This window comes from Dermacentor albipictus, chromosome 10 (assembly GCF_038994185.2).
Source record: "Dermacentor albipictus isolate Rhodes 1998 colony chromosome 10, USDA_Dalb.pri_finalv2, whole genome shotgun sequence".
Taxonomy (NCBI): domain Eukaryota; kingdom Metazoa; phylum Arthropoda; class Arachnida; order Ixodida; family Ixodidae; genus Dermacentor; species Dermacentor albipictus.
Genome location: NC_091830.1, coordinates 26,730,086 through 26,743,026, shown reverse-complemented (window position 1 = coordinate 26,743,026; position 12,941 = coordinate 26,730,086). Strand labels below are relative to the sequence as shown.

General features: G+C 45.5%; 1 protein-coding gene across 3 annotated transcripts in view; it reads left to right on the top strand.

Annotated features, from left to right (window-relative positions):
* Positions 1-2,901: 2,901 nt before the first annotated feature.
* The window catches only part of LOC139050652 (ral GTPase-activating protein subunit beta), a 61,225-nt gene continuing 51,185 nt past the window's right edge, over positions 2,902-12,941 (top strand). For all 3 annotated transcript variants that reach the window (XM_070527244.1, XM_070527243.1, XM_070527242.1), the window contains exons 1-6: positions 2,902-3,222; positions 5,932-6,136; positions 6,687-6,885; positions 8,292-8,456; positions 9,409-9,642; positions 11,004-11,261. In XM_070527244.1, the coding sequence (XP_070383345.1) occupies positions 3,203-3,222; positions 5,932-6,136; positions 6,687-6,885; positions 8,292-8,456; positions 9,409-9,642; positions 11,004-11,261 (1,081 nt within the window). In that variant the 5' untranslated portion in view covers positions 2,902-3,202. The remainder of the gene's footprint in view (positions 3,223-5,931; positions 6,137-6,686; positions 6,886-8,291; positions 8,457-9,408; positions 9,643-11,003; positions 11,262-12,941) is intronic.

Below are 12,941 nucleotides of genomic sequence, written 5' to 3'. Positions count from 1 at the left end.
ACTTCTTCGTATATTCAAATTGCAGTCCGACGCTATCATGTCTGTAGGTTGTGTGTAAGCTGGGCCTTACGAATTTTCTCACGCATTTTACTTTGAAAAAATTGGCTGTGGCTTAGCTCAGTTTACCCTGGATATGCAAAGTGAAAGCTTGGTTTAGCCAGGTTAAGTCTTGGTTTCACTTGGTTAACCTTTGAGTTAGCTGTAATTATTATATTTATGTATATATTCCTCGTTAAGCCAGGTAAGACGGTTCGGCCTATGTCGGTGGCTGGGCATGACTGTGATTAGGCTTGGGTAGACACGCATCGTTCGACTGAGAGACGCCGTTCCAGGAGCGGGCAACACTCGGCAGCCCTCCCTGAAACGCTGCTTTCTGCAGCTGACGTCAAGCGGCGACACAAGTTTATGCTTGCGGTGTCGTGGCAGCAGCTCTCATTCCCATAAGTGCTGAAAAATTTGCATTTTTTCTCTAAAACTAGGCAGTACGTTAATTGTGCGAAGTGTTATACTCAACGAGGTCGAAATGCGATCGTTCTGCAAAATTTTGAGCTAGAACAGTGCAGCGATGAGCGCAAAATCTTTTTTGGAACGCGTGCAGCGAAATATTTGGGACCCTGTACGTTGCCTACTCTTTGAAACCACCAGCATCGTTTTTTGCAGTGCTGCTATTGCTTTTTGTTTATCCAAGTGTTGATGAATTTTGATGACTTGCAGAAAAGTAAAGCATTTTCTTTTTAGTGTTCGTTCCTAGACTTCTAGTATTGTATTTTATATGCATAGTGGTGTTACTGTATATTTGTCGCATACGGACATTTTATTTTTCCCCTGTCGAAGTGCAATTATCGGGTAAAGATGCGACAAGGTTCTTGTGGCTTTTAGATTAGGCGCCCAGCATTTTGTGCTTGCTACAAACGTACCATAATGCCGAAATAAAAATAAATGAATGAGTCTGGACCATGCAATGCAGTCTTGCTGCAAAATTAGCCAGGACAGAGCAGTGGTATAAGCGCAGGGTCATTCCTCTACGTTTACTTCACATGATATTTTCGACTACTCGTTTCTTGCGTTAAATAAAAGTCATAAACCTCCTAAAGAATAAAAACGTGTCAAGCCTCAAAACACCGTTAATATGTTTATGCAAGAATTTTATACAGGCAGTTTCGTTTTCCTTTCCCCGGAGGATACTGTGTCGTGACGTCACGGTATGTGTCTCGTGACGTCACACGTGCAACGACTCTCTCGCTTTGTCGTCGGCTGTGCTGCTACATCGGCCCTCACAATCAGTAGCAGAACCCGAGGCGACCGAGCGAGCCGGAGCAAGCCTAAAAACGTCTCAATGTCCTGCTACCATGTGACCACACATATATATATACTGTGTCACAGCGTTAGGACAAAGTACGATCTTGGGGAACGAAACCGAAACTGGCTATAGAAAATCTAATATATTAAATTTGCGGCGCTTTGAGGCAGAATCAGCGGAAGAATTTTATACGGACATGTGTCGTAGCCAGAGGAGCCACGATACCTCCATTCGAAGCAGTAATGAACGGGTTGCAGAGACTCCTCCTATAAGTAGCGATGAGGTCAGAAGGGCCTTGCAAGACATTAAGCGGGGAAAAGCGGCCGGAGAAGATGGAATAACAGTCGATTTAATCAAAGATGGAGAAGACATGATGATTGAAAAACTGGCGTCTCTCTATATGAAGTATCTATCGACTTCAACGGTCCCAGAAAACTGGAACAATGCAAACTTTATACCAATCCACAAAAAGGGAGACGATAAAAAATTGAAAAATTATAGGCCCATTAGTGCAGGCCGCTGAAGTGAATGGCGCCACCATATTGAGGGAGGTAGAGTTACTGTATATGCTACCGCAGGTAGCATATACCTGTGGTAGCATATACAGTAACTCTAGAGGGAGGTTCATGATTGCGTTGATTTATGATATATAATATTCAAATATATACAAAGCCCATATATACAAAGCGTCCCTATAACTATACTGTATCTAACTCTGAAGTTAATTATATTAACTTTATGCCAAAAATACGCCATCAACATCATTTCTTATAAAAAAGGTGAAGAGTAGTAAAAAATGGCTGTGGCTTAGCTAAGGTTAAGCCCAGGATGCGAAGCATACTAGCCTTTATTTTAGTTGTTGAACCACTGTTTAGTCTGGTGAACTGCTGTTGCTTGGCTATATTTGGTTCGGCTAGACGAAGAAACAACTCATGCAGGCGAGCGCACGAGCTGAGACCCGGCTATGTAGCTACGCGGCCGCAAGCGAGCGCACGAGTTGAGCCTCCGCTTTTGCAGCTGTTATGACGTCATATGGTAGCTACGCGGCCGCGTGCGGCACAGCAAGGAAGAGCGTGGTTGTGCGGCTAGTATGCTTCGCATAAAACAAATCTCAAAGGTTCGCCTTCTTTTTTGTCGATTCAAGCGCCGAAACGAATTCAGGGTGCACAAATATGTTGTGTTGGCATCAGCCACCGCCCTGTTTCAAAGGGGCGCTTATAGCATCCATCCCATCCACGCTTTTGGTGGTTGGATGTGGCGGAGGCGATCTTGAGAGCCAGAGCGTTGGGTTTTGCTATCATGCGTGGAGCAACCGTTGCCTCTTAGCACTCTTAGCACCTTCTCAGAAGAAAGCCGAATCTCAAAGTTAGCGGGCTGCATAGGGCAAAAGCGAAGCCAGAAACACGTCACAGTCTTGGGGATTTGTTTCTGTTTCTCAGGCAAAGAAACCGGTTCTTCGCAGTTAAAACAAAACATATGTAATCGGGAAGCTGTAACAAATAGAAGCACGATCGGTGGAATTTGAAGGGAACAATTTTATAACACATTTAGTTTCAGTTTCGAAATTCTAGCATTATCATCATCATCAGTTGTTGCCCTAGAGGAATCGTTCCCGTCAACGCTGTTTCGCTTGTGGCAGCGTGTCCCAGCTGATCCTAGCAAGAAAACGCGATTATGTTATGGACAATTTCTTACTTAATCGCGAAGACTGCGTTATAGCAGCAACATTTTTCGCCATTCCTGAACGAATTCGAGGTCAGCGGACAGCGCCTCGAGCTTGGACGCGAGTCTGGCACTCGGGGGAGGTGTGTCGCCTCACCTCATCGTCCACTGTGCGATCTGACGCCCGCGGCAGTATTTTCCGTGACAAGTGCTATGCGTTAGCCAGCACAAGTTCATAAAATGGTTCGTCAACGAGACAGGTGAGCTTCCTGTTGTTGGCTCTCAGAAATCAAGCAGCAACCGCCACCCAACCACCGATGCATACCGACGCTGACACCCTCTTGTTGGTGTGCATGAGCTGTTTCCTTCCATGTATTGTTTAAATGTTTTCCTGACGCATCCTTTGCACTACTGCGATCTGCACGCGCAGGCTTACGCGAAAACTGCTCCGTAGTGGCCTGAAGACGTATGCGATGAGTTACAACAAACTGCCGTTGTGGCTTCCGCCGTATTCTTTGCCGACTCTGAGTTAACACGTTCGCGGTAACGTCGCCTTTGCTGCCTTTGCAACTCTGATGTTAGTGCGATTCAACGAAAATTCCTTCTTCCATGAGTCATGCGAGCTCAGGTTAATGAAAAGTTGAGCTAAGATCGCCGCCTCATGCAGTTATCCTTGTGCACTACACACAGCTTCACAAAACTTTGGATCCTTCGAAATGCTTGTTTTCAGCAAGAAGCCGCTATTCTGTCGTTTTTGCAAGGGTGCGTCTAATTCCACCATAATTATACGAGTGTCGAATTTGTCACACTTAAACATAAGCCTGATGTTAATGAAATTTGTTATTGCAGTAAGCAACAGTAAGGATATGCTGTGTCATTAGACATGGACCCATTGAAGCTGGAGTTGCAGAGCATCATCTTTCTTTGCAACTCTGTGATTTTATATCGGCTGACATATTTCCAACATTCTGCATTGTAGTCGTAGGGCGGCACAATAAGTGGATACTCTTCCACCAAAATCTTTTTGTACCATATACTCACTCGCACTGATGTGTACTCACAGTCATCAGCATTCACAAACACTGCTGCTCCTGTCCACATATACTTGCCAATGCTCAATCGCATTCATACTCGCTTTCACACACCCTTTCCAGCACCAGTCAACGTTCACAGCTGCCTACACCCAGGCTTACGGGCTCTTAGTCATGTTAGCACTCACGTCCACCACTCACACTTGTCGACAGTCACTCACATCCACTCAAACTCACCGACACTCATCCCTGTTTATACCCTTGTCCAATCCGATCTTTTTTCACTCACTCACTCGCACTCGATCCCACCTCTGTGAAATCAGCACGGAGAAAATAGGAGCCAGTGTACTCATGAGTGAGTGTGCTAACCTATGGTTGTAGTTGTCATTGTATCATTAATTCAGCCACGGCAACCGCTTGTGAGGTGCTGACGGGAGCAGATGCTTACTTTGACTGCATTCTCCATCAGCCATGCGCATTGCCTTGAGCTTAGAACCCAAGGTAGCTTAAATACCTAATTCAATACTAGATGGTATACTTCGGGACTTGGTACCTTCTAGAAGTCCATGTTTGAACGTACTATTTTAGCATGTGCTTGCAGGTTGTGACTGGATGTGGTGGTTTTCATGCACTGGAGGAGGAGGAGGAGGAGGAATAAACGTTTGTTTTCGAAACAGTATCCCGGGTTAAGCCACGGTTCTACTCTAGGTGGGAGGTCTTCTACACTGGCTTCCAAAAATGTATACCATGAGTGCCATGAGCGTCCATGACAGTACATAGACCTTTCAGTGGCGGTCTAACACAGCAACTGCACTGATATTTGGGGATTACATAGCGTCATGCTTTATTATACCACAGCTGTTGGAGGCCCTGCAGGCCTTACTTGTGTTTGCAAAAGCACATTCAAATTGCTTGTGTGTGCTAGCGAGGGCCTTGTGGAGCAAAAAATAGAATTAGTAGCATTGTGTAGCTACGAATTGTAGGAATTTTTGTGCTATCTGTAGTCAGTCATATATTAAAAGCAAAAGGCATGGTTTTCGCGCAGCCCAGCAAAAAGCCAAGGCCACCTAGATGTATGCCCAACGGTGATGTGCCACAAGCAGTGTCCATGACACTGCTTGTGTCATCAATACAAGAACACAGTGAAAACACTTCATCCGTAGGGCATCCAGATCATGGCCCAACGTCCATGCTCTGTTTTGGAGACAGATAAGACATCCGCTGAATGTGCGTTTTTGGATATCCCCTCACGAATGTCCCAAGGATATTGCACAAGGGACTTTTTTGACGTACACCTGAATAGATTATCGTTCAGAAAGCTTTGTCTGAGTTTTTTTTGTTAGTGAATTATGTTTTCTTCTCAGTTAGAATTACAATCCAAAGCTATCAAGCCTGCAGCTTGTGTGCACAGCATACTTAGTGAATTTTTAAATGTAATTTACTTTGGAAACTTCAGCTAGTTCATTATGCCACTTGCGCTTGGTGAAAGGCTATCACACAGTATGCACTATGAATAGAATATACATACATAGCAGGCATGGCAAAAGGCCCTGACATTGTCCATAAAATGTGTGTGTGATGTCTGTAAATGTCCCTTGTGGACATGCTACACTGAAAGTGCATCTAAATGATTGTGAGTGGGACCTCCACACGATGGATATCCCTGTAATGGCAGTGGATGTCCATAGGATATCCATTGGACGTGAGTGCAATCTATAGGAGTTGGTCACACATTTTTGTGCCTCTTACTTTTTTCTTGGCTGTGCAAAAGTCACACGCTCAACTGTTCACATTTTAATCACTACAGATAGTACACAAGACAGACAGCATCTGATAACTTCTGGGATGTGCAGGAGGTTACAGAACAAAGCTATCGCTGACTCTGATGAACACCTTCGATGATTTCTATCACAAGTTTTCACCCATTTCCTCTTCCAGAATGTACTCCGAGTGGCTCGTGCTACCTGTCACGGAAGATGCGAAGGAGCGCAGCACCAGTGTGCTCCAGAAGTTCCCGTGTGCGGCCGGCCGCAATGTGGTCGCCGCCGTTCTTCACTCACTGGCGAGCAACCTGGGGATCAACATTGCCAAGTGCGAACCAAGCACCCTCGTGTCTGACATCGAGGTCAACTGGTGCATGGAGGTAAGCAACGACCTGTGCAGCGCACGGTGTATTGAAGCTTGCAGTGCAATACTGCAAAGATGGACAGGAAGGGAACCACACAAGTGCCGACTTTCACAAATAGTTTGTTGGAAAAAAGGTGCATATATAAAGGGGGAACTGGTTGAATGGAAACAGATTTATTAATGATCTCCTGTGGTAGATATGGCAATTCTGTCACATCACCTGGATTACTTGGATTGGTGGACACTACTTGCAAGACAAATTGCAAAGGGATGATAGTTAACTAACAAAGATAGCTAATTAACATCTGATTATACAACCATAGAGCACATGCCCTAATTGCACATTTAAAGCCATGCAGTGGCAAAGCAAGGTTCACTTAGCTTAAATCCTCAGCTTAGCATCAGTTTAGAGAAATACATCTTCAAAATTTGTACCGAAATGTGTTGGTACTCCAGTTAACAGTTGTCAGCACTGTCGAAAATTGGGTACTGACAAGTGGCAAATGGACAAGTGTTTGAAATGGAATAAGCAGATTAGAGTTGACGATCGCGCGCCTTCTTCCCAGGTCATTTGCTTTGGGCTGCGGCTACCGCTCACGGAGCATGAGGCCATCCGGGACTGCGTCCACGTCTACTGCGAGTGGATGCAGGCCCTGACGCAGCCGAAGCCGTGCGTCCCCAAGCCAGTCCAAGACGATGCCAACCAGTACTTCAGGAGGATGCTGCGCCACCTGTACAACCTTTTCGAGCCTCGCGAGGACAGCCGTGAGTTGCACAAGTTTCATAGCGATGACAGTAATGCAGACACTGCAACTGCACATCAGTCTCATGTCCTGCCCACCTACCAGCTACTTCAGATGGCAAAAGAGAGCCTGTGTTTTTACATGCACCGTGCATGGCATTCCTCTACCCTAACTCAATGGGCTATGTTAGAGAACTGGCACAGGAGTGCAGGACAAAAAAGAAAGCATAGTGATACTTGTCAGCACAAAAAACTGGACAACCAAATAGACAAGGCAAGGTGGAGCACTTCTATGTCTAACTAACTAGCCCAACAGCACATTTCTGCAAAAGAAAAAAAAAAGCACCTTTCAGTACTAGACAATGCTGGCACAGCGCATGTGATGGTGTAACCATATGGACAGTGTAAAGAAATAAATTAATGTGTCTCTTGTCTCATACCATGGTGAGGCTGAAGATTACCTGCCAAGTAGACTCTGACATGTCGTATTTCACAGCACCCATAACTGTCACAGCGCACTAGCCAGTAGAGCTAACCAAAAAGGGTCCCAGCAACTTGTCGACAGATAGCTTTGTGGTATACCTGCTAAGATATTTACCTTTCTTATTCACTCGTATTGTTGTTGGGCTAGTTCCACTGGCCGCTCGTTCCCTGTTGGCAGGCTAGTCAGATGCTGAACTGTGTTGTCCATGATCGTGGCCAGTTTCAAAGTTTATTGCTTCAGAGTGGTTACATGTGTTGATGGGTATGAAATACAAAAGGAGATCCCTTAGTCAAAGACTGTATTGTGACCTCTGGTCTATGTTAGGTGGTGAGAGGAATTACTACATGGCAGCAAAAGAAAGCAATATCATGAGATTAACAAACAGGTCTAAAAGTAGAACTGGATAATAGACATGTTGAGTAGAAATGCACAAAAAAAAACAAGAAGGAAAAAGAAAAAACGAGAAAATAATAAAGAAAAAAATGTGCGAGTATGAACAGATGTATATCAAACGTACATAATACAAAAGCATATCAACACAGTATGATACGTGAGCTAGAACAATACAAAGACGCCTAGCAAATAGACCAAAATAATTTAGACTTTAGAGTAATTAAATCAATTAGTGTCTGTACTACCAAGAAAGGCAACAGCATGTCTCAGGCTTAAGCTCGCTGTTGGCAAAGAGCTCGGCCAACTTGCCATAATCGCCATGCTGTTAGCGCTTTTTCTTTTGCACTTAACATATTCTGCAGGCTTAAAAAAGTCAGAGCTGTTTGCTGCCTTGTTCAGCTGCACATGATTTCGTCCACTTAGGAAATGTCAAGTTAACAATCGGGGCTTCCTTTCGTTATTCTTTTGCAATGTTGGAGCCTTTGGTCACGCAGAAAATTTGAAGGAAACGTTCCCTTCTGAAAAAAGCTTAAACCTCATCCGTTCTTTCAGAGACCGACATGATCAGTCGCCAGGCGGTGCTCTGCCACCAGGTGCTGAGGAGGCTTCAGACAGTCGCCCAGGAGTCGACAAAGATTGAGAAGGAGACGTGGGATGAGATCCTTCGCTTCCTACTGGCTGTCAATGATGTGTTATTGGCACCACCGTCCAGAAAAGGTTCTATTTCCATTTATTTTTCTGCACTACCTGCAGGGGTAGCCTAATGGCTAGCCAACTTGCCACGGTTACGCTGCTTGAGCACGAGGTTGTTGATTCAATCTTGGGAATGCCAGGCTCATTTCGAAGGGAGTAAATAAAAAAAGAAACTGCTTGTGTAATGTAGATTTAGGCGTATGTCAAAGAACCCTGGGTGGCCTAAAATTAATCCGGAGTGTCCCCCTCTACGACATGTCTCATAATCAGATAATGTTTCTGGCGCACAAAACACTGGAATCTTTTTTCTACAAGTGGTTATAACATCTTGCTGCTGAGCGCTAGGTGGCATGCTCGATTCCAAGCCTTTGTGGCCACATTCCAGTAGTTGTGGAAGGCAAAAAACACTCATCTGCTAGGATTTTAGTGCATGTTAGAAAGGCCTGTGTGGCATATAATTAATCCGAAGCCCATTTTCCACTGTGGCATCCCTCATAGGCTGTTTGTTGGCTTTGGATGTTAGACCTCATTATTTGATTTGATTAGCTTAGTGTAGGGGCAATCTTTCTATACATTTTTTTTTGTCACCATTTCACTTTACAGGAACCCTGCGTAATGTGAAAGCAAAGTGTTCTTGTTGCTGTTGAGAAATTGCACGTCGCATGGACGGTGTGGTACAGTTGAGCATTGATTTAACATGGATCAATGCTCAACGCAATGAACATGGATTTAACAAATTATTGGACCTAATAAAGAAAATCTAAATATGTATCTCATCAATATCAGCGCAAAATTAATATATGTTTATAATGAATATGGGAAATAATAAAGATGTTCTCGGTTGGGCGCAACTTTGTTTCAACAAAGTTTGACTCTAAAGGTAGTTGGAGCTGCATACCGAGAGTCTTCAGGTTTTACGGTGTGTATTTGAATGATTCACATTATGACAGACTGGGATTGCGTCTGCCCGTTGCAGACGACATGGGCAGCCACATGTGCGAGCGCATCTTGACGGCTCTGTTCGAGGTGTGGCTGCTGGCGTGTAGTCGCTGCTTCCCGTCACCCAACCTGTGGAAGACGTTCCGTGAGTTGTGCTGCACTTGGAGGCACCGCGGGGCGCTCGTTGAGCAGTGGAACCGCATCAACCTTGTCCTAACAGCTGCTGTGTTGCGCCTCATGTATGGTCACCACTACCCGGAACTCAAGCTGGGTGAGCCGTTATTTGTCATGTCCTCAACGAAATGTTTGCGAGCTGTGATTGCTTAAAAAGGTAACCCCCGCATTTGTGAATACATATTTATTTCAAGCCCGTGCTTGACTTGTTTTTAATGATGCCTGTTGTGAACGCGCGGAAGGAAATGCAAAGAGTGTCTTGGATATGTTCATGCCAGGCTTCATTTAGACCAAGTCAAGCATGGACTTCAAGTTAAGATGCATTTCTGAGTGTGAGGGTTAGAGCACAGTAAACAGCATAGCGCTTAGAGCACTTAAAAAAATGGCTCATTTTTAGACATGTGCTTTATGAAGGACGTAGACTAGTAGGAACCCCCAATGGGGTTCCTAACCGTAAATTGTGCAACTGTACAGCTGAGGAGTCTGTCAGTGTAGGTTGCGAAGTGGTTAGCTTGGATTATATCTCAGAGATAGGCAATGATATTGTACATTAGGAAGTTTCAACCTGTCGATAATTGTATTGCAGTTTATGGTATACCAGGTTACCGGAGACGTATACATGGGCGGCTGCACTGGTGGCGCCATCTTGTGGCACAGAGTTTAAACGTAGAATCCACAGATATCTTATGGCGGCGACTAATTGTATTCTATTTAGCTCCTCATGTGGATTCGGGAGTGACAAATCATTAACAACCGCAGAATATACAGCACACCTCACAATAAGCTCACCAGGCCTCAAGCCCTCACGTTCAGAATGCTTCAAACAAACACGTACCCCACGCAGAACAGCCTACATCACTACATGACTGACCTATACAAAACATCATATTGCGAAAATTGCCATAGCACACTAGACGTACATCACTTGCTCTGGCCGTGTGGTCGGACCCACGCAAACAAGGATCAAGACTCCGCCAGGCTACAAGAAGCATTACGCAGCACGGACCTGGCGGAGCAGCTATGGGCCATCCAGCAAGCCCACGATGCGGCCAGGGAGTTACAACTCCCGGTCCCAACGTGGGAGTAGCCCGCTCTATGGGACCTTGCGTCCCGTAGCTCGCAGGACCTCTCATTAAAGTTATTCAATCCAATCCAAAATCATTAACATTTCCAACGCATTGTGGTTGGACAAAGCGTCACAAGATGCTGCTACCAGCGTGGCTACTGCCGTCTACGACTCTGGCGACCCACTATTCCATAAACGGTAATACATTTACGGACAATCTAAAACTCTGTTAACACCATGTTCTGGCACTATGACACCATGTTGTGGTGTCTCTTATCTGTGGTGCAGCTGCCGCCTCCCCTTGGATGTTCATGTATAGAGCTAGAGCAAGTCATCATTTGTTGTGTTTCAACTGACTATTTCCATGTGCATTGTTCATGGTTGTCATGCAGAGGACGAGGCGGTCAGTCTCGCCGCGGAGCTGAGCGGCGAGCAGCTGGCACAGGCATGGTACCGCTTCCTGCACGTGCTCGGCAACCCCGTGGACCTGTGCCGTCCCGAGATCGTCAGCCAGACACCGGGGTTCTACAGCCTCCTGGAGGCCAGCGACTCCATCGTCGACCCGTTCCAGAACCCATGCCTGGCCGCGCTGCCCCACATCTTCCACAGAGCCATGATGGGCATTGCCACCCTCGTCGATGCCACTCTGGGTATATGTGCGCTGCCTTGTTCTTCACAGTCACTCACTATAGTAGCTCAGTGGAAATGGTGTTTGACTGCTGAGCGCGACGTCGTGGACTTGATTCCCGGGCGCAGCGGCCTCATTTTGATGGAGGCGAAGGGGAATAACCCACGTGTACTTACATTTATGTGCACAAACTTATCCAGCGCCTCCACTACGGCGTCTATCATAGCCGCAAAGCCATACACAGCAGCCACCAGAGCAGAACACCTCTCCTGTTTGCACCAGTCCCACATGCAAGTTTCGGGAACTCCGAACGCCTATGATGCGGCCCAATTTTTGTTCGTCTCTGCATGCATGACCACTTTCCTTTTAAAAGCGGCGTTATTATGAACTCTGCACATCTTCACAAACGGCTCTTCCATGCTGATAGAGCAAACACAGAAAATGGGAAGACGTAGGGTAGACTAGCCTAAGCACACATACTACAGCACACGGATGAAGCTACGACAGCTGGGCTCGAAGCGTGTATGAGCTGGCCATGTTGAAATGCTGATGGGGATATGGTTTGCAGATTTAGGATATGGATATGCAGATTTAGGGTTGTGCTCGATTCTAATGCGCACACAATTTTTGGACCCGTTTTATGGGAAAAATGTGCATGTTAGATTCGAGTAAATGCGGTAGCTTATAGCCAAGGCAAGAATTCTTTGTCAGACGCATGCTGATTTCTGTGCCTGTTCGATTATTGAACCATATTATTTGGAGTGACTGTGAATAGATTTGTGTCTATGTGGCACTAAACCATCTTTTTGGTGGCTGACACCCAGTGAAACTGCGCTGGTTAGGCCCGACAGCCAAGGCAGGTGTAGCAGTGTACTTCAAAACATCACAGGAAGTCTGACACTCATTGGTAATTGCGTCCCAGATCATACGCATGGGCTAAACTGAGGGCAGCAAAAGCGGTTAGTGTGCCTACCCAAGTTTGTCTGTACACTTGCAGAATAGAACAGGGTAAGCTCAAGCTGAATTTGTGCAACACAGCATAAACTGCCAGCGTCATGCATTCGAAGTCTGACTTCACTGCATTGCAATGACCCATGATGGGCGAATGTGAAACACACCGGCGACCTGAAACCACCACAATATTTTAAGTTGACAGAAGTCCAACTGGGAGCAAGAGGTTTTAAACAAATCTTCTGTGTTGCTGGAGTTGTACAAAATTCGGAACTTGCATTTTTGCATGAAAATATCTGAATAATGGCACTTTGAATATAAGCTGGTTCCAGAGATGAACCTGCTTCCTTTTTGGCAAGTAAAGAACCAACATTTACTGTATAACGGCATAACTTACTTTCAGAAACCAGCGTTATGCAACGTGTTATGCTTTCTGCGCTTTGAAGCCATTGGCGAGGATTATAAAGACAGAGTTGGCGCCATTGCTAGCAGTGGCGAATTGTTTGAATGAAAAACATGGCACCGAACAGCAAAAAGCTTGGTAACGAACTTAGACGTAGCTAAGCCAGGCATAGCCACAGTGTGGTTACGGCTGCCAGCGGATCTGCTGGTGATTTGGTGCGCTGCGGAGAGCATTGTGGGAGCATAGTATGTTCGAATGAACTATCGCAAATGCTTGCGCATTCGAATTACCGGGCATTTTCGCCCATTGGAATGCATATAACTTTGACGGGACCATGGCATCATTTCG